Source organism: Cibotium barometz, chromosome 41 (genome assembly GCF_041138505.1).
Source record: "Cibotium barometz isolate CiBa-2024 chromosome 41, ASM4113850v1, whole genome shotgun sequence".
Lineage (NCBI taxonomy): Eukaryota > Viridiplantae > Streptophyta > Polypodiopsida > Cyatheales > Cibotiaceae > Cibotium > Cibotium barometz.
Window position 1 is genome coordinate 2,752,716 of NC_141086.1, and position 25,720 is coordinate 2,778,435.

Consider the following 25,720-nt stretch of genomic DNA (forward strand, 5'->3'; position numbering starts at 1 on the left):
CAACTGGCAGGCAACTTTAACTTCATTGAGACATCACTTATCTTCTTAACTATTGGAAAAGGGCCAAAACTACGGAATGAAAGCTTGGGACAACGTTTGCCCACTTGTTTCAATCTCTGCTTCATGATACGCAAATAGACCCAATCCCCTTCCTTGAAGTGGACATCTCGTCTAGACTTATTTGCCTGTCTGCTATATGCTTCCTAAGCTTTGGTCAAGCGGTCCTTGACTGACTCAATGATCTCAGAAAATGCTTCCGTGGTTTTATTAGCCTCTAAAGATGGAGACACCATTCTCGTCAAAAGAGAAGAAAAACGGCGACCAAAGGCTGCTTCATATGGAGTCCGCCGTCCGACACTGGATGAATGAGTGTCGTTCAAGATAGCTTGGACCAACGGAAGATAGTGCTCCCATTTGGACTGCTGGTCATGACAATATGACTTGAGGACATCAAAGGCCAACTGATTATAAATTTCTGTCTGGCCATCTGTCTGGGGATGGAATGCACTAGACAACTGCAATTTAGTTCCAAAGTTTTCAAATAATTCCCTCCAGAAATGCGAGGTAAACTTGGAATCCCTGTCTGATGTTATGGTGCTAGGCAAACCACAAATTGGATACCAATGCTTGAGAAACAGACAGGCTACGTCCTCGGCTGTGGCCGTATGCTTGCATGGGATGAGCATGCAGAACTTACTAAAGCGATCCATAATGGTAAAACCCTGAGTGTTACGGGATCCAGTGGATGCTGGTAGAGGCCCTACAAAGTCCATAGATTTGTCGATGAAAGGTCCGTCGGGGATAGGCAAAGGTTGAAGTAAACCTGCCTTCTTTGTGTGGGGAACCTTGACTTTTTGACAAATCTTACAGGCTTGTACATGTGCATAGACATCACGCCTCATCTTTGGCCAATAAAAGGACCGTTCTAATTTCTCGAGGGTACTGTTGATACCCCTATGTCCTCCAACTAAGGAGTCATGGGCATCGTGGAGAAGAGCGGAACGCTTTTCTCGAGTAACACATAGACGGTTCCTGTAGAACAACCAACCGTTCTGTACTGAATAGTGGCCAGGCTCAGAAGTGAGGGCCAAACTATACTGAGTACCAAACTCAGGGGAGTCGACATATTGGTCTTTCATACTATCCAAGCCCTTCCCCGTGATTTCGAGAATGGTAGCTTCTTGGACTGCCTGGATGCTGGACTTTCGACTGAGAGCATCTACTACTGGGTTATGCTTACGAGGGATGTATTCAATCATACCTCCAAACTGTTGGAAGATTTGACTCCACCTGGCCTGTCGATCACTCCACTGGGCACTTGGCATAGTCTGAAGCCACTTAAGTGCTTGGTGGTCTGTTTTCACTGTGAAAGCCTGTCCATAAAGAAAAGGCTTCCAATGTTTGAGCATTGTGATCACACCCAAAAGCTCTTTGTCATATACCGAATAGTTCTTTTCGGCGACATCCAACTTTCTACTGTAATATGCCACGGGTCTACTGCTGGAGGACTGCACCTATGGCTACATTGCTGGCATCAGTGATGACCTCGAAAGGTTCGTCCCATGATGCTAACTTTAATACAGGTGCTTCTGAGGCAGCTTTCTGGAGTGCACGGAATGCATCAAGTGCCTTACCTGTAACTGAGACTTTCTGCTTGCGAGTCTTCACCCCCTTGCGCAAGTCCGTAAGAGGTGCTGCAAGGTTGGAAAACTGATGGACATGTGTGCTATAGGCCTGACAAAGACCTACGAATGAACGGATTTCTTGGGCGGTCTTAGGAATATCCCAATCTAAGATCTCCTAAACCTTTGATGGGTCCAGTCTAATCCCATCGGAACCGATGATGTAGCCCAAATACTTAACTTCCTTAACACCAAAGATAGACTTTTTGGCGTTTATGTAGAGCTGATTATCTCGCAAAAGTTGCAAGACTTTCTCCACATCTTTCTCATGCTGCTCCACAGTGACTGAGAAGACTAGTATGTCATCAAGGAATATGAAAACACACTTTCCAATGTGGACTGCGAAAATCCTAGACATCATCTTATTGAACGTTGCGGGTGCATTTGTAAGCCCAAAAGGCATGACTACGAACTCATAGTGACCACGCTCTGTCCTGAAAGCTGTTTTTGGAATGTCAGCTTCAAAAATGCGGACCTGATGGTAACCACTCTTGAGGTCGATCTTAGTGAAAAACTTAGCACCGTCTAAACGCTCCAAAATGTACTCTATCCTGGGCATAGGAAACTTATTCTTGATAGTGAGTTTGTTTAATGCCCTGTAGTCTACACAAAGGCGTGCAGACTTGTCCTTCTTTTGGACAAATAGGATAGGTGCAGCAAATGGGGAGAAAGAAGGCCGAATGAATCCGGCTCGGAGAAGCTCAGATAACTGCTTTTCCAACTCGCCCTCTAAAGTCTTGGAAAGACGATAGGGAAACCTGCTAGGAGGATCTGATCCAGGGACCAAATCAATGTGATGGTCCTCAAGGCGAGAGGGTGGGAGACTGGGCGGGAGATCGTCCCTAAGCATAATGTCCTGGTGTCTGGATAGGAGGTCTGCTAACTGAGGGACTAAAGATGTAATGGATGCTACTAATGAGGGAGGGGCTGTTTGAGCACGAACATAAAGGAGTGCTCCTTCTGCTCCCTTGCGGATAGCTCGTCTGGCCTGGAGATGTGAAATCAATGGGATGCCAAGAATGCTTCTATCCCCCCGAATCATGACAGGCTCAGGAAAACCTTTACAAATAGTAAAAGTGTCCTGCCCCCAATTGGGAATAGGCTCATACTGACGGAACCACTGAATTCCTAAGATCATGTCCCACCCCAACAAAGGTGAGATGATGAAATCTCGTTGAAATGAGGCCTTCTGAACTTCAAAGGCAAACTGCTGTGCCTTCTGGGAAATGTGGGTGCGAAGACCAGGTGTAAACCCGTCCACATCCAGATAATATGGGACTAATGTGCAGTTCAATTTATTAGCCAACTGGGGAGAGATGGCATCTTCAGAACTACCCATATCGAAAAGGACTACAAACTGTCGGCCCTGGGCAGAGCCATAAGCTCGCATGAGGCTCTTCACTGCTCTGTTTCTCTTATGAGCAGGAGAGATCTTTTGTAGCCCTACGGGCGTTTTTATATAACTAATGAAAGGATCTTTTCTCGGGAAAAAAAAAAAAGAATGCCTTCTATCGAGATGGTCGGGTCATCATTGATGGCCGGCCCATGGATTAACGGGTTGGGGCCTATGGGACACAGACCAGGCCACTGACAGAGATACACATGGCAGTATGGAACTGTAATGGTTCACTATGGGTGGAGCCTGGACGACTGGAGCATGTTCTGGTGGGGAGAGACATCATACTTCTGACAGAGACACATCAGAGCCCAGAGAGAGGACTACCTCGAGTAGAGGGATTCCAGTGGGAATCAGCATACAGGAGGACCACACGCCAGGGTACCTCAAGAGGGTCGGAGGGAGTAGTAGTTCTATTCGGACGGGAGCTACAGGGGAGACTGAGAGTGGTAGCACAGGATCCAGAGGCCAGATACAAGTGGATCAGCTTACAGCTCTCATAGGACAGGGTTATATACATAGCCCTATGTTACTTTCCTCCATCAAGATCCTCCTATGTCATTACAGAGGACATGCCACAGGAGGAGGAGACCATAGTGACAGGGGGACGGCGGGACGCCCACGTGGGACGTGGGAACGCCGTCCCGACTAACGGCAGTTGCGTAACGGCGGCGGGACGGCCTGGGGGACGGGACGTGACCAGGGGACGGGCATCCCCGCCCGGGGGGGGCGGGGGGACGTTGTCAGCCGGGGACGGGGGGACGTCTGCAACAGCGCAACGGCTACAAATTCGAGCCGTTTTTTTTCGGGTAACGGCTACTAGCCGTTGGCGGCTGGCCGTTTGAGAGTTTGAGAGAGAGAGAGAGAGAGAGAGAGAGAGAGAGAGAGAGAGAGAGAGAGAGCTGCCATATGCTATATAATGGGCTTCTTGCTACTCCTCTTCTACTCAAGCCTTCCAACTTCCAAGACTTGAGTACCTCTCCACCATCTCCCTCTCCTACTCCACCACCTTCCTCTCCACCCTCTCCTACTAGACTACTTCATATAAGAAAGGAGCTTCTTGCAAAGCTTGCCGCCCATCAAGCTTTGAGTGCAAGCCAAAGGGTGCGTGGAGTGGATCCCAACACTTATGTCACTCCAACACAAACATCAGGTTCTACATCGGGTGGTGGTGCATCTTCATCCACCCCTCTATCACGTCCTCCTCGTGGCACTACTCGAGGCTTCACACAAGCCGCCTTCTCAATGCCGCAACCTAGTCCACCCTCTCTCTCTCGTCAACAAAGTACTCTTGAGGGGAGTTGGGATCCCAAAAAGAAGGAGGAGGTTGATGCCGCGGTGGCCCGCTTCTTTTTTCATGACCACATTGCTTTTCGTGTGGCACGGTACGTATTTCACTCACATGATTTCATCATCATGTCTCACGGGTCACCATTTTGCCATTCTAATTACTTACCCTCTTTTTTTTTGAAATGATAAATAGGTCCGACTACTTCAAAACGATGGTGAAGAAGATTGGCGAGTACGGTCCTCACTACACACCTCCATCCTCCGAAACCTTGCGGACCACTATGCTTGACAAGGAGAAACGCCTTGTTGAGCAAGCGGCGGCAAACACAAAGAGACAATGGGCTCGCAATGGAGTCTCTTTGATTGCAGACGGATGGAGTGACATGCGGAAAAGGTCTATCCATGGCCTTGTGGCATACTCACGGGGGGAGATGTACTTTGTCTCCTCACATGATGCTTCAGGGACGGGAAAGAGTGCGGATGTACTTGCTGCTGAGTGGAGTAGTGCTGTCGAGGTTATCGGCCCCGAATGTGTGATCGGTTTCGTCACGGATGGTGAGGCGACAAATAGGGCAGCGGGAGCTATTCTTGAGAGTATGTATCCTCAAATCACCGTCTCTTTTTGCATGGCACATTGTCTCAATAATCTTTTGAAGGATATTGGAAAATTGTCATGGATTGATTCGGTGATTGATGATGCATGTGCAATTGTGACCTTCATCAACAATCACACATACCTTCGATCCAAGTTTGGGAAGAGGTCCACAAAGGTCCTTCTTAAGTACTCGGACACTCGCTTTGCATACAACTTTCTTATGTTGCATCGCTTGAAGGATTGTCAGGGTGCCGTGCGGCAACTATTCATCAGTGATGAGTTTTGCTCCTCATCTTTTGCACGTACACATGTAGGGATTTCATGCAAGAAAAAGGTCGACGATGCTGATTTTTGGGAGGACCTCAAGCGTGTTGTAAAAATGGGCGAGAGACAAAGATAAACTGAAACTGAAATGAGAGCAAGACTAGAGGAAAACACAAAGCATAGACATACCTTGAGATGAGTGTAGACAAGACACAAGATTGATACTTTCATTGATGTGACACCTACAATATATAGGTGAGAAGTACAAGATTGAGTAGACTGACTTATGGGATAAATGTAGAGGTGCCACATGGCACTAGACTCAAGACACAAAGACTCAACTGAAACTAGACTAGAGAAATAGTACACCTAGTGTGCACTTATTTCCAACACCCTCCTTAAGTGGACACTAGGAGGAAGACAAAAGGACAAGACTATAACATGACAAAAGATAAGACCAAGACAGAGAGACTAGACAAGGATTGAGAGACAAGCTAGAAGACAAGATGGACAAGACTAGAAGACAGACATAAAGACTGATAGACTGAGAGACAAGACATGAGAGAAAAAAGATCCTGAGACACCCCTCCTCAAGTGATATCCTCATATGGGTCCACAAGGGTAGGGACAAGAGTGGATCATAGACACAGAGAGAGACAATCAGCCCGTAGAGTGGTCCCACAGAGAGAGAGACTTTCAGATAGACATGAGAGAGACTGACAGATAGAAGATAAATGGGGACATAGACAAAAAATGCCAAAAGAATGTGGGTAGCTAATCCACAAAAGAGAGGCATATAGACTGATAGATAGAGTGTCAAAGACATGTGACAGGATAGACACACAGGATAGACACATAGGATAGACACATAGACAGAGAGACTGACTGATTGTAGATAGATAGAGAGATGGACCTAGATAAATCCTCCTGCTAGAGTGGGTAATGCAGGGGTGCCTCTTGGATAGGGACAAAGATAAGTCCATGTAGACAAATAGACACGACATTACCCCATGATCTACATCATTGGTGATCAATGGTGGTAGATAGCATGAAAGCATATACAAATATGAGAGAGATGGGAAGGTCTTACCATATTTGGCAGTGTCTAATCCCGTACATGAGAGACAGATAGATGAAGGGAAGGTCTTACCACTTGCTGAAATGCAAGGGCAGTGTCTAATCCCATGAAAACTGAAAATTAAATTTTTATATTTTGAGTATTTTTCGAAAGTAGAAGACTGAAAATTACATCTAGATATCTTGATTTGATTACTCCAGCTTGAGCAGGTCTTCCCTCTTTCAAAACCATATCTTTGACAGTCTATCCAGAGGGATAAACCATGAATGCTGAAAGTAATCATGAAGCATGAAGAACTTGCTAGAGTCGTGAAAGTGAGTGGGCATTAGGGCCAGGCTGAGGATTGTTAAACGAAGAGCATCCATACCTCGAAATTTGCAGAGCCAGGAGCAGCCTTTATGCTTGGAACAGATCAGTAGGAGAACAAGAGTAGAACAAGACTTTGACGATGTAGCTTAAGGTACAGATCAAAAGTGAATGCTGAGTGATAGTGATCTTCAGTTGATGCACAGGACCAGTCTACACGAGTGGCAAGGAACAAGAGCCACAAACTGGTAGAGGCTAGTGGTTGCAACCATAAACAAGGACTGAAGCATCAAGACATGACCGGATTCTTCCAGCAAATGATCAAGGCTGTAACTGAACTGGATAGCTGAAACAAGGCTGCTGAATATTTTCAACTGCAGGGCGGGGAAGATATTTGAACATGATGATGCCTTCGATGAAGGTCGCCCAGAGTGATGTGCCCCAAACCGTAGAAAAGCTGAGGAGGTAGGTCAGGCGGAGAGGCACCATAGTGCTGCTGTTGGTAGAGGTGCTGCCCACATCCTCGAATCCAGAGGTGAGGGGATCCAGGGAGGAAACCACCACAACAAAGTGTGAGATCCGCTCCGGCCAAGCCAAAAGCCAAGCCAAGCGGATGCATGCTGAAGCTGGGCCAGAAGTTATTGACAAGAAAGAGGGCCGAAATATTGGACTCCCCAGGTAAGAGCTTGTAGGGCGGATCTCAGCCAAAACTGCCACAGTGCCCAAGGAGTGCTGCGCAGATAGAACAAGAGCTCATAGGCAGGTTTTGAGTGCACACAAAGCTGAGTCGACTGCACTAGGCCAGCACAGGAGAGTGGCAACGGTTGGTGAGGTCGAGACTCGATATGCAGCACGAACAGGCTGGAGTCATGGACGTCACAGCAGAGGAAGGCTCTGATACCATGTTGTAAAAATGGGGGAGAGACAAAGATAAACTGAAACTGAAATGAGAGCAAGACTACAGGAAAACACAAAGCATAGACATACCTTGAGATGAGTGTAGACAAGACACAAGATTGATACTTTCATTGATGTGACACCTACAATATATAGGTGAGAAGTACAAGATTGAGTAGACTGACTTATGGGATAAATGTAGAGGTGCCACATGGCACTAGACTCAAGACACAAAGACTCAACTGAAACTAGACTAGAGAAATAGTACACCTAGTGTGCACTTATTTCCAACAAAGCGCACTGACGCCATGGTGCATCCCATTGTCCACTTGCTCAGGATTGTTGATGTTATGCAGCCATGCATCGGCAAAGTATATGAAGCCATGGACCAGATGATAGAGAGTCTTGAGAAGCTTGAGCCAGACGTAGATAGATATGAGGAGATCCATTCGCTTTGTGTGGCGAGATGGAGCTCATATTCCTCTCCTTTACATGCAGCTCCTTTTATGGTGGACCCAGAATTTCAGGGAGAAGGGCAGGAGGGTGATAAAGAGGTGAGCAACGGTTGGAGACTCATCTTGGATCGCCTCACGCCGGATGCAGAAATCAGGCGCAAAATTAGAGACCAGCTCTCTAATTACAGGGCATTTCAAGGCTCATATGGATGTGCAGATGCGCAGCAGGACAGATTCAAGGTTGGTGCAGTATTATGGTGGGAGGACTTCGGATCAGATGGACCAGAAATGATAAATAAATACTAATAAATACCAGGTAAATCCCAGTAAATTCCCTAAGGCTTTGGGGATGTTCTAAATGATGCACAGGCATATGTATGCATATTATGCAAAGATGCAGAGTGCTTTCTGATGCAAACCCTAAGGCTTCTATTGACTCTACATGCATGAATGATTCTCTCCAAGTGGGTTAAGGGACTTGACTGACTGACTGACCCACTAAGGCTGAGGAATGACCTACGTAGCTCGTGCCTGACTTATCCTGGACTAAGGATGTACAATGGGGTCACGGCGTACGACAATTATCATCCTATTGGGTTCTAAAACTGTACAACTGCTGCACTTCTGATGATGAGCCATCTTGTCACCATGCACTGAGTGCAGAGTGCATGTGACATTCCCTCCTGATTAGCTTGGCGGCAGGTTCATGGCTTTCAAGTAGTCCGCCAATAACTGGGGGTACTCCTGGAAGAACTCCTCGTCGAGCCATACGGCTTCATGGGTGCCTCGATCTCAGAATTTCGTATAGAACTGACGAATCCGTCGACCGGAACCATGCTTCCATCGATGAAGAAGGATCTGCTCGGGCTCAATAACTTCTGCCTCGTCTACCACGTCTGGCTGTTGTTCATCTGAAACATCAAACACTTCTGGACCAACATATGGTTTTAGCCAAGAAACATGGAAAACATCATGCATTGTCCAACTGGCAGGCAACTTTAACTTCATTGAGACATCACTTATCTTCTTAACTATTGGAAAAGGGCCAAAACTACGGAATGAAAGCTTGGGACAACGTTTGCCCACTTGTTTCAATCTCTGCTTCATGATACGCAAATAGACCCAATCCCCTTCCTTGAAGTGGACATCTCGTCTAGACTTATTTGCCTGTCTGCTATATGCTTCCTGAGCTTTGGTCAAGCGGTCCTTGACTGACTCAATGATCTTGGAAAATGCTTCCGTGGTTTTATTAGCCTCTAAAGATGGAGACACCATTCTCGTCAAAAGAGAAGAAAAACGGTGACCCAAGGCTGCTTCATATGGAGTCCGTCCGACACTGGATGAATGAGTGTCGTTCAAGATAGCTTGGACCAACGGAAGATAGTGCTCCCATTTGGACTGCTGGTCATGACAATATGACTTGAGGACATCAAAGGCCAACTGATTATAAATTTCTATCTGGCCATCTGTCTGGGGATGGAATGCACTAGACAACTGCAATTTAGTTCCAAAGTTTTCAAATAATGCCCTCCAGAAATGCGATGTAAACTTGGAATCCCTGTCTGATGTTATGGTGCTAGGCAAACCACAAATTGGATACCAATGCTTGAGAAACAGACAGGCTACGTCCTCGGCTGTGGCCGTATGCTTGCATGGGATGAGCATGTAGAACTTACTAAAGCGATCCACAATGGTAAAACACTGAGTGTTACGGGATCCAGTGGATGCTGGTAGAGGCCCTACAAAGTCCATAGATATGTCGATGAAACGTCCGTCGGGGATAGGCAAAGGTTGAAGTAAACCTGCCTTCTTTGTGTGGGGAACCTTGACTTTTTGACAAATCTTACAGGCTTGTACATGTGCATAGACATCACGCCTCATCTTTGGCCAATAAAAGGACCGTTCTAATTTCTCGAGGGTACTGTTGATACCCCTATGTCCTCCAACTAAGGAGTCATGGGCATCGTGGAGAAGAGCGGAACGCTTTTCCCGAGTAACACAGAGACAGTTCATGTAGAACAACCAACCGTTCTGTACTGAATAGTGGCCAGGCTCAGAAGTGAGGGCCAAACTATACTGAGTACCAAACTCAGGGGAGTCGACATATTGGTCTTTCATACTATCCAAGCCCTTCCCCGTGATTTCGAGAATGGTAGCTTCTTGGACTGCCTGGATGCTGGACTTTCGACTGAGAGCATCTGCTACTGGGTTATGCTTACCAGGGATGTATTCAATCATACCTCCAAACTGTTGGAAGATTTGACTCCACCTGGCCTGTCGATCACTCCACTGGGCACTTGGCATAGTCTGAAGCCACTTAAGTGCTTGGTGGTCTGTTTTCACTGTGAAAGCCTGTCCATAAAGAAAAGGCTTCCAATGTTTGAGCGTTGTGATCACACCCAAAAGCTCTTTGTCATATATCGAATAATTCTTTTCGGCGACATCCAACTTTCTACTGTAATATGCCACGGGTCTATTGTCCTGCTGGAGGAATGCACCTATGGCTACATTGCTGGCATCGGTGATGACCTCGAAAGGTTCGTCCCATGATGCTAACTTTAATACAGGTGCTTCTGAGGCAGCTTTCTGGAGTGCACGGAATGCATCAAGTGCCTTACCTGTAACTGAGACTTTCTGCTTGCGAGTCTTCACCCCCTTGAGCAAGTCGGTAAGAGGTGCTGTAAGGTTGGAAAACTGATGGACATGTGTGCTATAGGCCTGACAAAGACCTACGAATGAATGGATTTCTTGGGCGGTCTTAGGAATATCCCAATCTAAGATCTCCTGAACCTTTGATGGGTCCAGTCTAATCCCATCGGAACCGATGATGTAGCCCAAATACTGAACTTCCTTAACACCAAAGATAGACTTTTTGGCTTTTATGTAGAGCTGATTATCTCGCAAAAGTTGCAAGACTTTCTCCACATCTTTCTCATGCTGCTCCACAGTGGCTGAGAAGACTAGTATGTCATCAAGGAATATGAAAACACACTTCCCAATGTCGACTGCGAAAATCCTAGACATCATCTTATTGAACGTTGCGGGTGCATTTATAAGCCCAAAAGGCATGACTACGAACTCATAGTGACCACGCTCTGTCCTGAAAGCTGTTTTTGGAATGTCAGCTTCAAAAATACGGACCTGATGGTAACCACTCTTGAGGTCGATCTTAGTGAAAAACTTAGCACCGTCTAAACGCTCCAAAATGTACTCTATCCTGGGCATAGGAAACTTATTCTTGATAGTGAGTTTGTTTAATGCCCTGTAGTCTACACAAAGGCGTGCAGACTTGTCCTTCTTTTGGACAAATAGGATAGGTGCAGCAAATGGGGAGAAAGAAGGCCGAATGAATCCGGCTCGGAGAAGCTCAGATAACTGCTTTTCCAACTCGCCCTCTAAAGTCTTGGAAACGATAGGGAAACCTGCTAGGAGGATCTGATCCAGGGACCAAATCAATGTGATGGTCCTCAAGGCGAGAGGGTGGGAGACTGGGCGGGAGATCGTCCCTAAGCATAATGTCCTGGTGTCTGGATAGGAGGTCTGCTAACTGAGGGACTAAAGATGTAATGGATGCTACTAATGAGGGAGGGGCTGTTTGAGCACGAACATAAAGGAGTGCTCCTTCTGCTCCCTTGCGGATAGCTCGTCTGGCCTGGAGATGTGAAATCAATGGGATGCCAAGAATGCTTCTATCCCCCCGAATCATGACAGGCTCAGGAAAACCTTTACAAATAGTAAAAGTGTCCTGCCCCCAATTGGGAATAGGCTCATACTGACGGAACCACTGAATTCCTAAGATCATGTCCCACCCCAACAAAGGTGAGATGATGAAATCTCGTTGAAATGAGGCCTTCTAAACTTCAAAGGCAAACTGCTGTTTCTTCTGGGAAATGTGGGTGCGAAGACCAGGTGTAAACCAGTCCACATCCAGATGATATGGGACTAATGTGCAGTTCAATTTATTAGCCAACTGGGGAGAGATGGCGTCTTCAGAACTACCCATATCGAAAAGGACTACAAACTGTCGGCCCTGGGCAGAGCCATAAGCTCAGATGAGGCTCTTCTGAGCAGCATCGCTCTCACCCTCCTGCTTAGCATCAAATACCACGGATGGTATAGGATGCATGGAAGGTAAAAGTTGGACTGCATTTGAGGTAGTAGGCGGGGCTGGAGGAGCTGGGGAGGTCGTGGCAACTGTGGCAGAAGGAGCTTTGGCAGCTTGTGCCGCTTGCCATTTTTGGCAATCCTTCTTACCATGCCCTATAATATGACAGAAAAAACATCTATTTTCTGACTGGTACTTCTTTTGCTCCTCTGGAGGAAGATAACCTCCAGTAATGCCTGCTTTAGCCTTTTCATCATGGGTTTTCTTAGGTTCTTTATCCTTCTTACCCCCTGAACTGGAGCTATTACTGCTGTCCTTCTTAGCATCTTTAGAAGATGCGTTACCTTTCCCTGTCTGTGCAGCTGATTGCTGCTGCTGGGGTTTGGTACTGGACTGAGATGCTTGCTTGGGCTTGCCCCCGTTGAGCTTCATTTCTTCATTCTGAGCGAGAGTCAGAGCCCGGTCATATGTACTTGGTTCAAAGTTACGAACTGTGAACCGAATGTTGGAGTCCAATCCACGAATGAATCGCTCCATCTTGGCCTGCTCAAATAACCCTAACTGCAATGCTCAAGTAATAACCTTACCGGAAAACTGAAGCACTGGGGATCCGTTCTGTCTGAGTCCATAGAACTCGTCTTTCAGACCGGTCATGTACTGGGGCGAGAGAAATCTGGTCTTCAGGTCATGGACAAAGATGTCCCAGTCAAAGGCTGTGACAGCTTTGGCCTGGTCTGTATGAATACTAGACCAATGCTGCCACCAAGTGACTGCCTCACCAGTGAGATGGGGAGCCGCTAAGTGGACTTTGTCTTGTGGGTCTGTGATCCTAGCTAATGGAAAATGAGCATTAAACTGATGAACAAATTGATTAACTGAAGAATGATCACACTTACCATCATACTTACTGAAATTTGGTTGACTGCAAATGATGGTGGTTGATGCTGCTGCGGGCTGCTGGCTGGTGACACCTATGACTCGGGAGACTGAGGAGAGCTGCTGATACCTCAAGTGTATGGCCTCCTTTTCTCGTTGGTGTTCGAGTAACATACGTTCTCGATCAAGCTGACGTTGAAAGCGACGAGTTCAGCCTGACGCCGGTCTTCGTCGATCCTGCGTTGGGCTTCCTCATAGTCCCGTCTTTCTTCTTTTTCTCTTCGCCTTCGGGCCTCGTCCTCTCTCCTTTGTTGTTCCATCTGAAAGAAGAGGGACATGTAGTCGGGTGCTGCTGGAGGTGTAGAAGGACGTGCTGCTGTTGCCTCCAAGAGTTGGAGACGCTCCATGAGTAGCTGGTTCTGAGCTCTAAGAAGAGCTATGGTGTCTGCTGTAGGCGGAAGAACGAGGTCTCCTTTGGGGGAGACGTCTTCCGGCTGATGAGTACTCTCTCCTGTAGACATGATGCTGGCAGCTGAAGTCGGTGGTCGTGCCAGAACGCAATCTAACCATCCAAGGATGCCCCCACGCTAGGATACGGTGTGTGTGGACTATTTGAATCTGATACCAATGTGATATGCAGCGGAAGCCTTTGTATTGGAAGATCCTGTCACACAAATGCTCACACCGTCTTCTGTATCCTGAGTTTCGTGAGTTTAGCAATCCACTTTAATACTTCAAACTTTAAAGAGATGAGAGAGAGAGAGATATGAGAACTGTACACCAGATTGGGTCCCGAATTACCCACTGAAGGGCCCCCTATCCCGATAACGAGATAGTATTTGCTTTATTTCTTTAGAGAGAATGACTGTGGACTGTAGATAAGCCAAACGCAAGATCTCGGAGGATCGGAGAGTGGCTGATCTGTACACTGCTGTAGAAACACCTCAATGACTTGATCTCGAGCCTATGCACTCTTCCCAAGGGCATGAGGAAGGACTGCACACCTGAGGCTCAAAGAAGAAGAAGGTGGACTGTTCTACACTATGTTAGAATGCTGAAGACACATATGAATGCTATGTTACCTTCACCAGATGACTGCTGCATGTGTGGATGATGCATAGAAGGCTGGACACTGATGCAAACAACAGATTCAGGGCTGGAAACTGCTGTAGACTGAACCTTCAGGGCTGGAAACTGCTGTGGACAGAAACGCTCAAGTGTAGAGGATGCTGTGGACTGAAACGCAGACCTGTAGGGCTGCTGTGGACTGAAACGCATGAGCAAACAAAGGCTTGCAGGCTGCTGCTGCTGTACGGCTGGAACAGAAACACAGACTGCTGTACGGCTGCACAAAAAATGCAGAGAAGCTGCTGATTGCTGGCGTGGAACTGTGCAGAACTGAGGTGCTGAATCTGGGCCTGAACTGAGGCTGAATCAGGGCTGAATGCAAGCGCCTAGGGCTGACTGGTTCTCAAGGGGCTGGAGAAGAAAGCTTATGGGCTCTAGGGCTGGATTAGTCTTGCAAGGGTGAGGAGAGCTCTTAGCACAATGAAGACTGAATGAGAAAAGAGGCTCTAGGCAAGCCTATTTATACTAACTGGAGGTTGGTCATTTAATAAAGTTAATATTTATAAATGCCCAATAATGCAAATAATGATAAATAAATACTAATAAATATGGGAAAAATCCCAGTAAATTCCCTAAGGCTTTGGGGATGTTCTAAATGATGCACAGGCATATGTATGCATATTATGCAAAGATGCAGAGTGCTTTCTGATGCAAACCCTAAGGCTTCTACTGACTCTACATGCATGAATGATTCTCTCCAAGTGGGTTAAGGGACTTGACTGACTGACTGACCCACTAAGGCTGAGGAATGACCTACGTAGCTCGTGCCTGACTTATCCTGGACTGAGGATGTACAATGGGGTCACGGCGTACGACAATTATCATCCTATTGGGTTCTAAAACTGTACAACTGCTGCACTTCTGATGATGAGCCATCTTGTCACCATGCACTGAGCGCAGAGTGCATGTGACATTCCCTCCTGATTAGCTTGGCGGCAGGTTCATGGCTTTCAAGTAGTCCGCCAATAACTGGGGGTACTCCTGGAAGAACTCCTCGTCGAGCCATACGGCTTCGTGGGTGCCTCAATCTCGGAATTTCGTATAGAACTGACGAATCCGTCGACCGGAACCATGCTTCCATCGATGAAGAAGGATCTGCTCGGGCTCAATAACTTCTGCCTCGTCTACCACGTCTGGCTGTTGTTCATCTGAAACATCAAACACTTCTGGACCAACATATGGTTTTAGCCAAGAAACATGAAAAACATCATGCATTGTCCAACTGGCAGGCAACTTTAACTTCATTGAGACATCACTTATCTTCTTAACTATTGGAAAAGGGCCAAAACTACGGAATGAAAGCTTGGGACAACGTTTGCCCACTTGTTTCAATCTCTGCTTCATGATACGCAAATAGACCCAATCCCCTTCCTTGAAGTGGACATCTCGTCTAGACTTATTTGCCTGTCTGCTATATGCTTCCTGAGCTTTGGTCAAGCGGTCCTTGACTGACTCAATGATCTCAGAAAATGCTTCCGTGGTTTTATTAGCCTCTAAAGATGGAGACACCATTCTCGTCAAAAGAGAAGAAAAACGGCGACCAAAGGCTGCTTCATATGGAGTCCGTCCGACAGTGGATGAATGAGTGTCGTTCAAGATAGCTTGGACCAACGGAAGATAGTGCTCCCATTTGGACTGCTGGTCATGACAATATGACTTGAGGACATCAAAGGCCAACTGATTCTAAATTCCAGTCTGGCCATCTGTCTGGGGATGGAATGCACTAGACAACTGAAATTTAGTTCCAAAATTTTCAAATAATGCCCTCCAGAAATGCGAGGTAAACTTGGAATCCCTGTCTGATGTTATGGTGCTAGGCAAACCACAAATTGGATACCAATGCTTGAGAAACAGACAGGCTACGTCCTCGGCTGTGGCCGTATGCTTGCATGGGATGAGCATGCAGAACTTACTAAAGCGATCCACAATGGTAAAACACTGAGTGTTACGGGATCCAGTGGATGCTGGTAGAGGCCCTACAAAGTCCATAGATATGTCGATGAAAGGTCCGTCGGGGATAGGCAAAGGTTGAAGTAAACCTGCCTTCTTTGTGTGGGGAACCTTGACTTTTTGACAAATCTTACAGGCTTGTACATGTGCATAGACATCACGCCTCATCTTTGGCCAATAAAAGGACCGTTCTAATTTCTCGAGGGTACTGTTGATACCCCTATGTCCTCCAACTAAGGAGTCATGGGCATCGTGGAGAAGAGCGGAACGCTTTTCCCGAGTAACACAGAGACGGTTCCTGTAGAACAACCAACCGTTCTGTACTGAATAGTGGCCAGGCTCAGAAGTGAGGGCCAAACTATACTGAGTACCAAACTCAGGGGAGTCGACATATTGGTCTTTCATACTATCCAAGCCCTTCCCCGTGATTTCGAGAATGGTAGCTTCTTGGACTGCCTGGATGCTGGACTTTCGACTGAGAGCATCTACTACTGGGTTATGCTTACCAGGGATGTATTCAATCATACCTCCAAACTGTTGGAAGATTTGACTCCACCTGGCCTGTCGATCACTCCACTGGGCACTTGGCATAGTCTGAAGCCACTTAAGTGCTTGGTGGTCTGTTTTCACTGTGAAAGCCTGTCCATAAAGAAAAGGCTTCCAATGTTTGAGCGTTGTGATCACACCCAAAAGCTCTTTGTCATATACCGAATAATTCTTTTCAGCGACATCCAACTTTCTACTGTAATATGCCACGGGTCTACTGCTGGAGGACTGCACCTATGGCTACATTGCTGGCATCAGTGATGACCTCGAAAGGTTCGTCCCATGATGCTAACTTTAATACAGGTGCTTCTGAGGCAGCTTTCTGGAGTGCACGGAATGCATCAAGTGCCTTACCTGTAACTGAGACTTTCTGCTTGCGAGTCTTCACCCCCTTGAGTAAGTCGGTAAGAGGTGCTGCAAGGTTGGAAAACTGATGGACATGTGTGCTATAGGCCTGACAAAGACCTACGAATGAACGGATTTCTTGGGCGGTCTTAGGAATATCCCAATCTAAGATCTCTTGAACCTTTGATGGGTCCAGTCTAATCCCATCGGAACCGATGATGTAGCCCAAATACTTAACTTCCTTAACACCAAAGATAGACTTTTTGGCGTTTATGTAGAGCTGATTATCTCGCAAAAGTTGCAAGACTTTCTCCACATCTTTCTCATGCTGCTCCACAGTGACTGAGAAGACTAGTATGTCATCAAGGAATATGAAAACACACTTCCCAATGTGGACTGCGAAAATCCTAGACATCATCTTATTGAACGTTGCGGGTGCATTTGTAAGCCCAAAAGGCATGACTACGAACTCATAGTGACCACGCTCTGTCCTGAAAGCTGTTTTTGGAATGTCAGCTTCAAAAATGCGGACCTGATGGTAACCACTCTTGAGGTCGATCTTAGTGAAAAACTTAGCACCGTCTAAACGCTCCAAAATGTACTCTATCCTGGGCATAGGAAACTTATTCTTGATAGTGAGTTTGTTTAATGCCCTGTAGTCTACACAAAGGCGTGCAGACTTGTCCTTCTTTTGGACAAATAGGATAGGTGCAGCAAATGGGGAGAAAGAAGGCCGAATGAATCCGGCTCGGAGAAGCTCAGATAACTGCTTTTCCAACTCGCCCTCTAAAGTCTTGGAAACGATAGGGAAACCTGCTAGGAGGATCTGATCCAGGGACCAAATCAATGTGATGGTCCTCAAGGCGAGAGGGTGGGAGACTGGGCGGGAGATCGTCCCTAAGCATAATGTCCTGGTGTCTGGATAGGAGGTCTGCTAACTGAGGGACTAAAGATGTAATGGATGCTACTAATGAGGGAGGGGCTGTTTGAGCACGAACATAAAGGAGTGCTCCTTCTGCTCCCTTGCGGATAGCTCGTCTGGCCTGGAGATGTGAAATCAATGGGATGCCAAGAATGCTTCTATCCCCCCGAATCATGACAGGCTCAGGAAAACCTTTACAAATAGTAAAAGTGTCCTGCCCCCAATTGGGAATAGGCTCATACTGACGGAACCACTGAATTCCTAAGATCATGTCCCACCCCAACAAAGGTGAGATGATGAAATCTCGTTGAAATGAGGCCTTCTGAACTTCAAAGGCAAACTGCTGTGCCTTCTGGGAAATGTGGGTGCGAAGACCAGGTGTAAACCCGTCCACATCCAGATAATATGGGACTAATGTGCAGTTCAATTTATTAGCCAACTGGGGAGAGATGGCGTCTTCAGAACTACCCATATCGAAAAGGACTACAAACTGTCGGCCCTGGGCAGAGCCATAAGCTCGGATGAGGCTCTTCCGAGCAGCATCGCTCTCACCCTCCTGCTTAGCATCAAATACCACGGATGGTATAGGATGCATGGAAGGTAAAAGTTGGACTGCATTTGAGGTAGTAGGCGGGGCTGGAGGAGCTGGGGAGGTTGTGGCAACTGTGGCAGAAGGAGCTTTGGTAGCTTGTGCCGCTTGCCATTTTTGGCAATCCTCCTTACCATGCCCTATAATATGACAGAAAAAACATCTATTTTCTGACTGGTACTTCTTTTGCTCCTCTGGAGGAAGATAACCTCCAGTAATGCCTGCTTTAGCCTTTTCATCATGGGTTTTCTTAGGTTCTTTATCCTTCTTACCCCTTGAACTGAAGCTATTACTGATGTCCTTCTTAGCATCTTTAGAAGATGCGTTACCTTTCCCTGTCTGTGCAGCTGATTGCTGCTGCTGGGGTTTGGTACTGGACTGAGATGCTTGCTTGGGCTTGCCCCCGTTGAGCTTCATTTCTTCATTCTGAGCGAGAGTCAGAGCCCGGTCATATGTACTTGGTTCAAAGTTACGAACTGTGAACCGAATGTTGGAGTCCAATCCACGAATGAATTGCTCCATCTTGGCCTGCTCAAATAACCCTAACTGCAATGCTCAAGTAATAACCTTACCGGAAAACTGAAGCACTGGGGATCCGTTCTGTCTGAGTCCATAGAACTCGTCTTTCAGACCGGTCATGTACTGGGGCGAGAGAAATCTGGTCTTCAGGTCATGGACAAAGATGTCCCAGTCAAAGGCTGTGACAGCTTTGGCCTGGTCTGTATGAATACTAGACCAATGCTGCCACCAAGTGACTGCCTCACCAGTGAGATGGGGAGCCGCTAAGTGGACTTTGTCTTGTGGGTCTGTGATCCTAGCTAATGGAAAATGAGCATTAAACTGATGAACAAATTGATTAACTGAAGAATGATCACACTTACCATCATACTTACTGAAATTTGGTTGACTGCGAATGATGGTGGTTGATGCTGCTGCGGGCTGCTGGCTGGTGACACCTATGACTCGGGAGACTGAGGAGAGCTGCTGATACCTCAAGTGTATGGCCTCCTTTTCTCGTTGGTGTTCGAGTAACATACGTTCTCGATCAAGCTGACGTTGAAAGCGGCGAGTTCAGCCTGACGCCGGTCTTCGTCGATCCTGCGTTGGGCTTCCTCATAGTCCCGTCTTTCTTCTTTTTCTCTTCGCCTTCGGGCCTCGTCCTCTCTCCTTTGTTGTTCCATCTGAAAGAAGAGGGACATGTAGTCGGGTGCTGCTGGAGGTGTAGAAGGACGTGCTGCTGTTGCCTCCAAGAGTTGGAGACGCTCCATGAGTAGCTGGTTCTAAGCTCTAAGAAGAGCTATGGTGTCTGCTTGTAGGCGGAAGAACGAGGTCTCCTTCGGGGGAGACGTCTTCCGGCTGATGAGTACTCTCTCCTGTAGACATGATGCTGAAGTCGGTGGTCGTGCCGGAACGCAATCTAACCATCCAAGGATGCCCCCACGCTAGGATACGGTGTGTGTGGACTATCTGAATCTGATACCAGTGTGATATGCAGCGGAAGTCTTTGTATTGGAAGATCCTGTCACACAAATGCTCACACCGTCTTCTGTATCCTGAGTTTCGTGAGTTTAGCAATCCACTTTAATACTTCAAACTTTAAAGAGATGAGAGAGAGAGAGAGATATGAGAACTGTACACCAGATTGGGTCCCGAATTACCCACTGAAGGGCCCCCTATCCCGATAACGAGATAGTATTTGCTTTATTTCTTTAGAGAGAATGACTGTGGACTGTAGATAAGCCAAACGCAAGATCTCGGAGGATCGGAGAGTGGCTGATCTATACACTGCTGTAGAAACACCTCAATGACTTGATCTCGAGCCTATGCACTCTTCCCAAGGGCATGAGTGATGGGGAGAAAACAGCAATTAGGGTTAGGTTAAGAGTTCATTCATGGGAGACATACACAGAGAAGCAAGGAAGAGAGAGAGAGAGAGAGTTGTGGGGATAAGTCAACTCACCAAGTGAGTGTGTGACTCCCCTATCACACATGTATATTGCACTAGTACACATAGTGCACTTAGTACATTAAAAGTACTAAGTGTACTATGTACTATAACTTATGGGCTTGTACACACTATAAGGGTGGGCATAACGCCTTTACCCCAACAACCTCCCACTTAAAGGCAAAGTGCCCTTAAGTAAAGGAAAAGAAAAAATCAGCATGTACATGATAATATACAAGGCCATATCAAGGCTGAAAATGGCCTCATCCAATGCCCATCAAGTGTCTGCAATGAGCAAACCGCTCCGGAGGCAAACTCTTCGTCAACAGATCAGCCGGGTTGTCATCCGTATGAATTTTAACAAGCTGAATTTGCTTGTTCTCTATCACCTCTCTGATGAAGTGATACTTCACATCCACATGCTTCGTCTTTGCATGAAAAACAGGGTTCTTTGCCAACTGAATGGCACTCTGACTGTCACAATGCAACAATGGAATATCCCCTGTATAGCCCAAATCAACCACTAACCGAGATAGCCATAATGCCTCCTTGCAAGCCTCTGTGGCTGCAATATACTCGGCCTCTGTAGTAGATAAGGCAGTGCACTTCTGCATCCTGGATATCCATGACACAGCACCTCCTGTGAATGTAAATACATAACCGGTAGTAGACTTCCGATTATCTGGATGACCGGCATAATCCGAGTCCGTATAACCATGCACTAATGCATCCTGTTTGCCAAAGCAAATGCACAAATCCTGTGTGCCCTTCAGGTATCTCATGACACCTTTCACTGCTTCCCAATGCTTCTTGCCAGGGTTGGCCATGTATCTAGAAACCACTCCCACTGCAAATGCAATGTCTGGCCTAGTAGCAACCATGGCATACATGAGACTGCCACAAGCTGAAGCATACGGAATCTTGGCCATATCAGCCCTGTCACTATCCGACTGTGGGCTGTCCATAGCACTGAGTTTCACATATGGAGGCAAAGGAGTACTAGCTTTCTTCCCCCCGTCCATATTGAACCTCTGCAAGACTTTGCCAATGTATTCCTTCTGAGACAAATACAACACATGCTGATTTCTGTCCCGAAGTATCCGCATACCCAAAATGTGATTTGCATCACCCAAATCCTTCATATCAAAGGTTTCATGCAGCCTCTTCTTCAAGGCATCCATCTCTTTACGAGATTTCCCGGCAATCAACATATCATCAACATACAAAATGAGAATCAAGAGACTGCCATCCAAAGCTTTTTTGGTGTACAAGCAGTGATCTATGTCACTTCTCTTGAATTTCTGAGATTTCATGAATGTATCAAATTTATGATACCATTCTCTTGGTGCCTGTTTGAGCCCATAAAGACTCTTTTTCAGCTTGCATACAAGCTTCTCCTTTCCACTCTCTGCATAACCCTCTGGCTGCTGCATATATATCTCCTCATGGAGATCACCGTGAAGAAAAGCAGTCTTCACATCCATCTGAATCAAGTCCAGATCATCATGCGCAACCAAAGCCAACACAGCTCTAAGTGTGGTCATTTTGACCACTGGAGAGAAGATCTCCTCAAAGTCCACACCATATTCCTGCTTGAAGCCCTTAGCCACTAACCTGGCTTTGTATCTTGGCTTAGCATCTGATGCAACTTTGAGCCTGTATACCCACTTGCATGGCAAAACCTTCTTGCCTGCAGGCAAAGGCACCAACTTCCATGTTCCATTTTTATGCAGAGAATCCATCTCTGACTTCATGGCACGCTCCCATAGAGCTTTGTCTGCCCTCTGTAAAGCCTCTTTATAACATGAGGGCTCTCCACAGTCAGTAAGCATCAAATAGTCAACCCCTGGAACAAACCTGTCAGGGGCTCTGGAGGGTCTTGTGGACCTCCGTACCCAATGACCATCATTTGCAGGTTGCTGTCCAGCCTGCATATCACCCATTGGTGGCTCCTGTTCCATGCCATAAGGCTGAAAAATCATGCCCGGTATCTCCTCTAACTGTGGTATATCCATAGGGATATCTTCTGCCATCTCTGGCTGTCCATTTGGACCATTTTCAGCACCATTTAAGGGCTGGTTTTGCTGCTGTAATGGCTGATTTACAGCCCTTTGTTGTTGTCCATGATGTCCATCATCATCAAAGATGACTCTGCCAGGCTCCTGTTGCCTTGCAGGCTCCTTATACATGCATGTTTCATCAAAAATGACATCATTGCTGCGTATGATCTTTCTATTCATGGGATCCCAAAGTCTATACCCCATTTCACCTCTGTCACCATATCCTAGGAATATGCATTTATGAGACTTAGGATCAAGTTTGGTGCGCATTTCCCTGCGTATGTGCACGTACGCAACGCAACCAAACACTCTCAAGTGCTTGTATGACGGAGGCTTCCCTGTCCATACTTCTTCTGGCACTTTCCCACCAAGCCTCGTGTTAGGTGACCTGTTTATAAGGTGAACGGCTGTCATAACAGCTTCAGCCCAAAAACCATGAGGTAATGCAGCATGTGACAACATAGAACGGACCTTCTCCTGAATGGTCCTGTTCATCCTCTCTGCTGTCCCGTTTTGTGGAGGATCATAAGGAGTAGAGAGCTCCCTCTTGATGCCTTTAGCATCACAAAAGTCCTGAAACTGTTTGGACGTATACTCTCCACCATTGTCGGAACGCAAAGCCTTCAGTGTTTTGCCAGTTTGATTCTCAACAAGAGCAACAAACTTCTCAAACACTGAGAATGTATCACTCTTCAAACGAAGAGGATAAACCCACACCTTGCGTGTGGCATCATCAATAAAAGACACAAAGTATTTTGCCCCTCCCAAAGAAAGTTGAGGCATCTCACATACATCTGTATGCACAAGCTCTAACTGAGCATCTTTCTGTCCAAGAGCTTTCTTGTGGGGGCACTGTAGTTGCCTACCATATATACAATGCTCACAAAACTGAAAACTTGAAAACTTTAGAGAAGGCAAGTAACCCAAACGAGACAATTGCTCCATTCCTTTGACACTCATGTGTCCCAACCGGCTATGCCACATAGAAATTTCCGGCAGCTCGGTTGCATTTACATTAGCATGGTGACAAACACCTGCATGCATGAAATAAAGAGTGTCCACCTTAGAGCCTCTGGCAACAACCAGTGAGCCCTTACTAATCTTCCACTTTCCACTACCAAATGTGGTAACATAATCAGCATCATCAAGCTGTCCAGTAGAAAGCAGATTCTTCTTGATCTCAGGCACATGCCTGACATCATGGAGCATAAGCTGTGAGCCATCTGAAAATACAAGCCTCACATCACCTCTGCCAAGAATTTTGCATGCATGGTTATCACCCAAATAAACCACTCCTTCATTGCCAGCAGTATACCTGACAAACAAGTCTCTGCAACCTGTGACATGAAAGGAGGCACCTGAATCAATGATCCATGAGTGCATACCATGACCACCTGTAAGAAGTGAATGGGCATCAAGTGAAGACGTAAAGAGGACCTCATCCTCACTGCCACCTGCATGTGACACATTGATTTCTTCGATCTTGACTCCACTTTTGCCCTTTGGCTTTACATCTTTGGCTTCATCCTTCTCTTTGTCTTTGCCTTTTCCCTTTTCTTTCTGATCATTTTTCCATTTGTAGCATTGCTTTTTAATGTGTCCCTTCTTGCCACAATAATGGCATTCCAAATCCTTTTTGGAGCGAGACTTGCTCCTTCCCCTTTCTTGGCTTTTCCCCCTTTGCTGGGATCTCCCACGTGCATTCATTGCATTTGACTTGCCAACAGAGTTGTTTTTCCTGTTCATCTCTTCTTGAAGAAGAGCACCCTCAACATCTGCATATGATAGCATAGCATGCGAATTGCTAGTGGCTGTCCTGAATGTGTCCCAACTCTCTGGCAAAGTGCATAACAAAAAAGTGGCTTTGAACTCATCGTCCATTGCCAACTTTTGATTTATAACCTGGCTGACAATACCATTAAACTCATTGAGATGGGCTGTCATAGAAGCCCCTTCCTTCATCTGAAGGCCTATGAGTTTCTTCAACCAATACACTTTGCTTGAGGCACTTTGTTGGGCATACAAGTCCTGCAATCTCTGCCACATTCCCCAAGCTGTCTTCTCTTCACGAATGCTGAAAAGTAATGAGTCTGACACAGACAACATGATAGTAGATCTTGCCAGCTCATCCATATCTTCCCACTCTTCAGCTGTAAGAGAAGCGGGCATCACACCCCTTTCTTTGATAGGCTTGTGCTGCTTTTTCTGGAGCAACACATTGTAGCACTGGGTTTGCCAAATATCATAGTTATGCGAGCCTTCAAGCTTCTTGATGTGAAGCAATGAAGAGCTCTCACCTGTGGTTGCCATAGCAAAATGCAACCTGTAATGCCTGACTCCCTGCAAATGTGCAAACACTGCACCAAAAGATGTGCAAACACTGCACCCAAAGCACACAAAGTGCTCACAAATGTTCTCCCAAGCTTTATCTCCCACTGCGGAAGCAAGAATGCAACTTTTCTCCCACTTTTTTTGATGAAAACACCAAAATCTGGTTGCTGCAGATTTTGGACAGCACCTTGAATGTGCTCTTTTGCCCTTCCAAAGTACTGTACAGCAGTACTAAGCGCTCACCAATGATGTACCAAACCTGTACCGGCAATTTCAGCAGCTGAATTTGAACCTTTTGATCACTCAAAACAGTGTACAGCCATGCCAAAACATGTACAAATCTGTACCAAATCTGTACCAGCAGGTATAGTAGCAATAAATGCTCTCCTGGCTGTCCAAATGAGTGAAAATCAGACTTTTACAGTCCTGTATACTGCATACAACAGTTCCGAACAGAAATTGGGCAAAAGCCCCTTGACTGCAAGCTGATTTTTGAGGATTCAAGGCATAAATGGCTTGCCTGCTGCTTTGCCAAGCTCAACAAGCATACGAATTTGAAAAGCCCCTTGATTTGAGATCAATTTCTGATCATGCATGGTACATTGGCGCACATGAAGGCATCCAGAGTGTTCACGATGCTTCCCCCTGGCCACATATACATCAAATACATGAAAGCCCCTTGATTTACAGGCACATTGAGTGCTTGTAAGGCATCAGCACATTATCCACAGCATCAAATGCAATTGCCTGCATGCAAATCAACCAAATCGGCACAAAAGCCCCTTGATTTGCACTGCAATTTGCTGCAATTTGCTGCGATTTTGCCCAAATGTGCGATTTCTCACATCATACAGCATGTATGAGTGCTTAATTGCACAATTACATCAAAAGCCCCAAATTTCGACATCCAATTTCCTGCAAATTGATCCTGATTTGACCAATTTCCTGCAAATTTATCCT

The 25,720-nt window shown here is 46.3% G+C and overlaps 2 protein-coding genes across 5 annotated transcripts in view; one reads left to right on the forward strand and one right to left on the reverse strand.

The window, feature by feature from the left end:
• LOC147614597 (disease resistance protein RML1B-like) overlaps nt 1-25,720 on the reverse strand; it is a 106,169-nt gene that overhangs the window by 70,317 nt on the left and 10,132 nt on the right. The gene's annotated exons all lie outside the window — the stretch shown is intronic.
• Nucleotides 4,581-5,363, forward strand: LOC147614602 (uncharacterized). The gene has a single exon (XM_086779759.1). It carries the CDS (start codon nt 4,581-4,583, stop codon nt 5,361-5,363), a length of 783 nt encoding a protein of 260 aa, XP_086635885.1.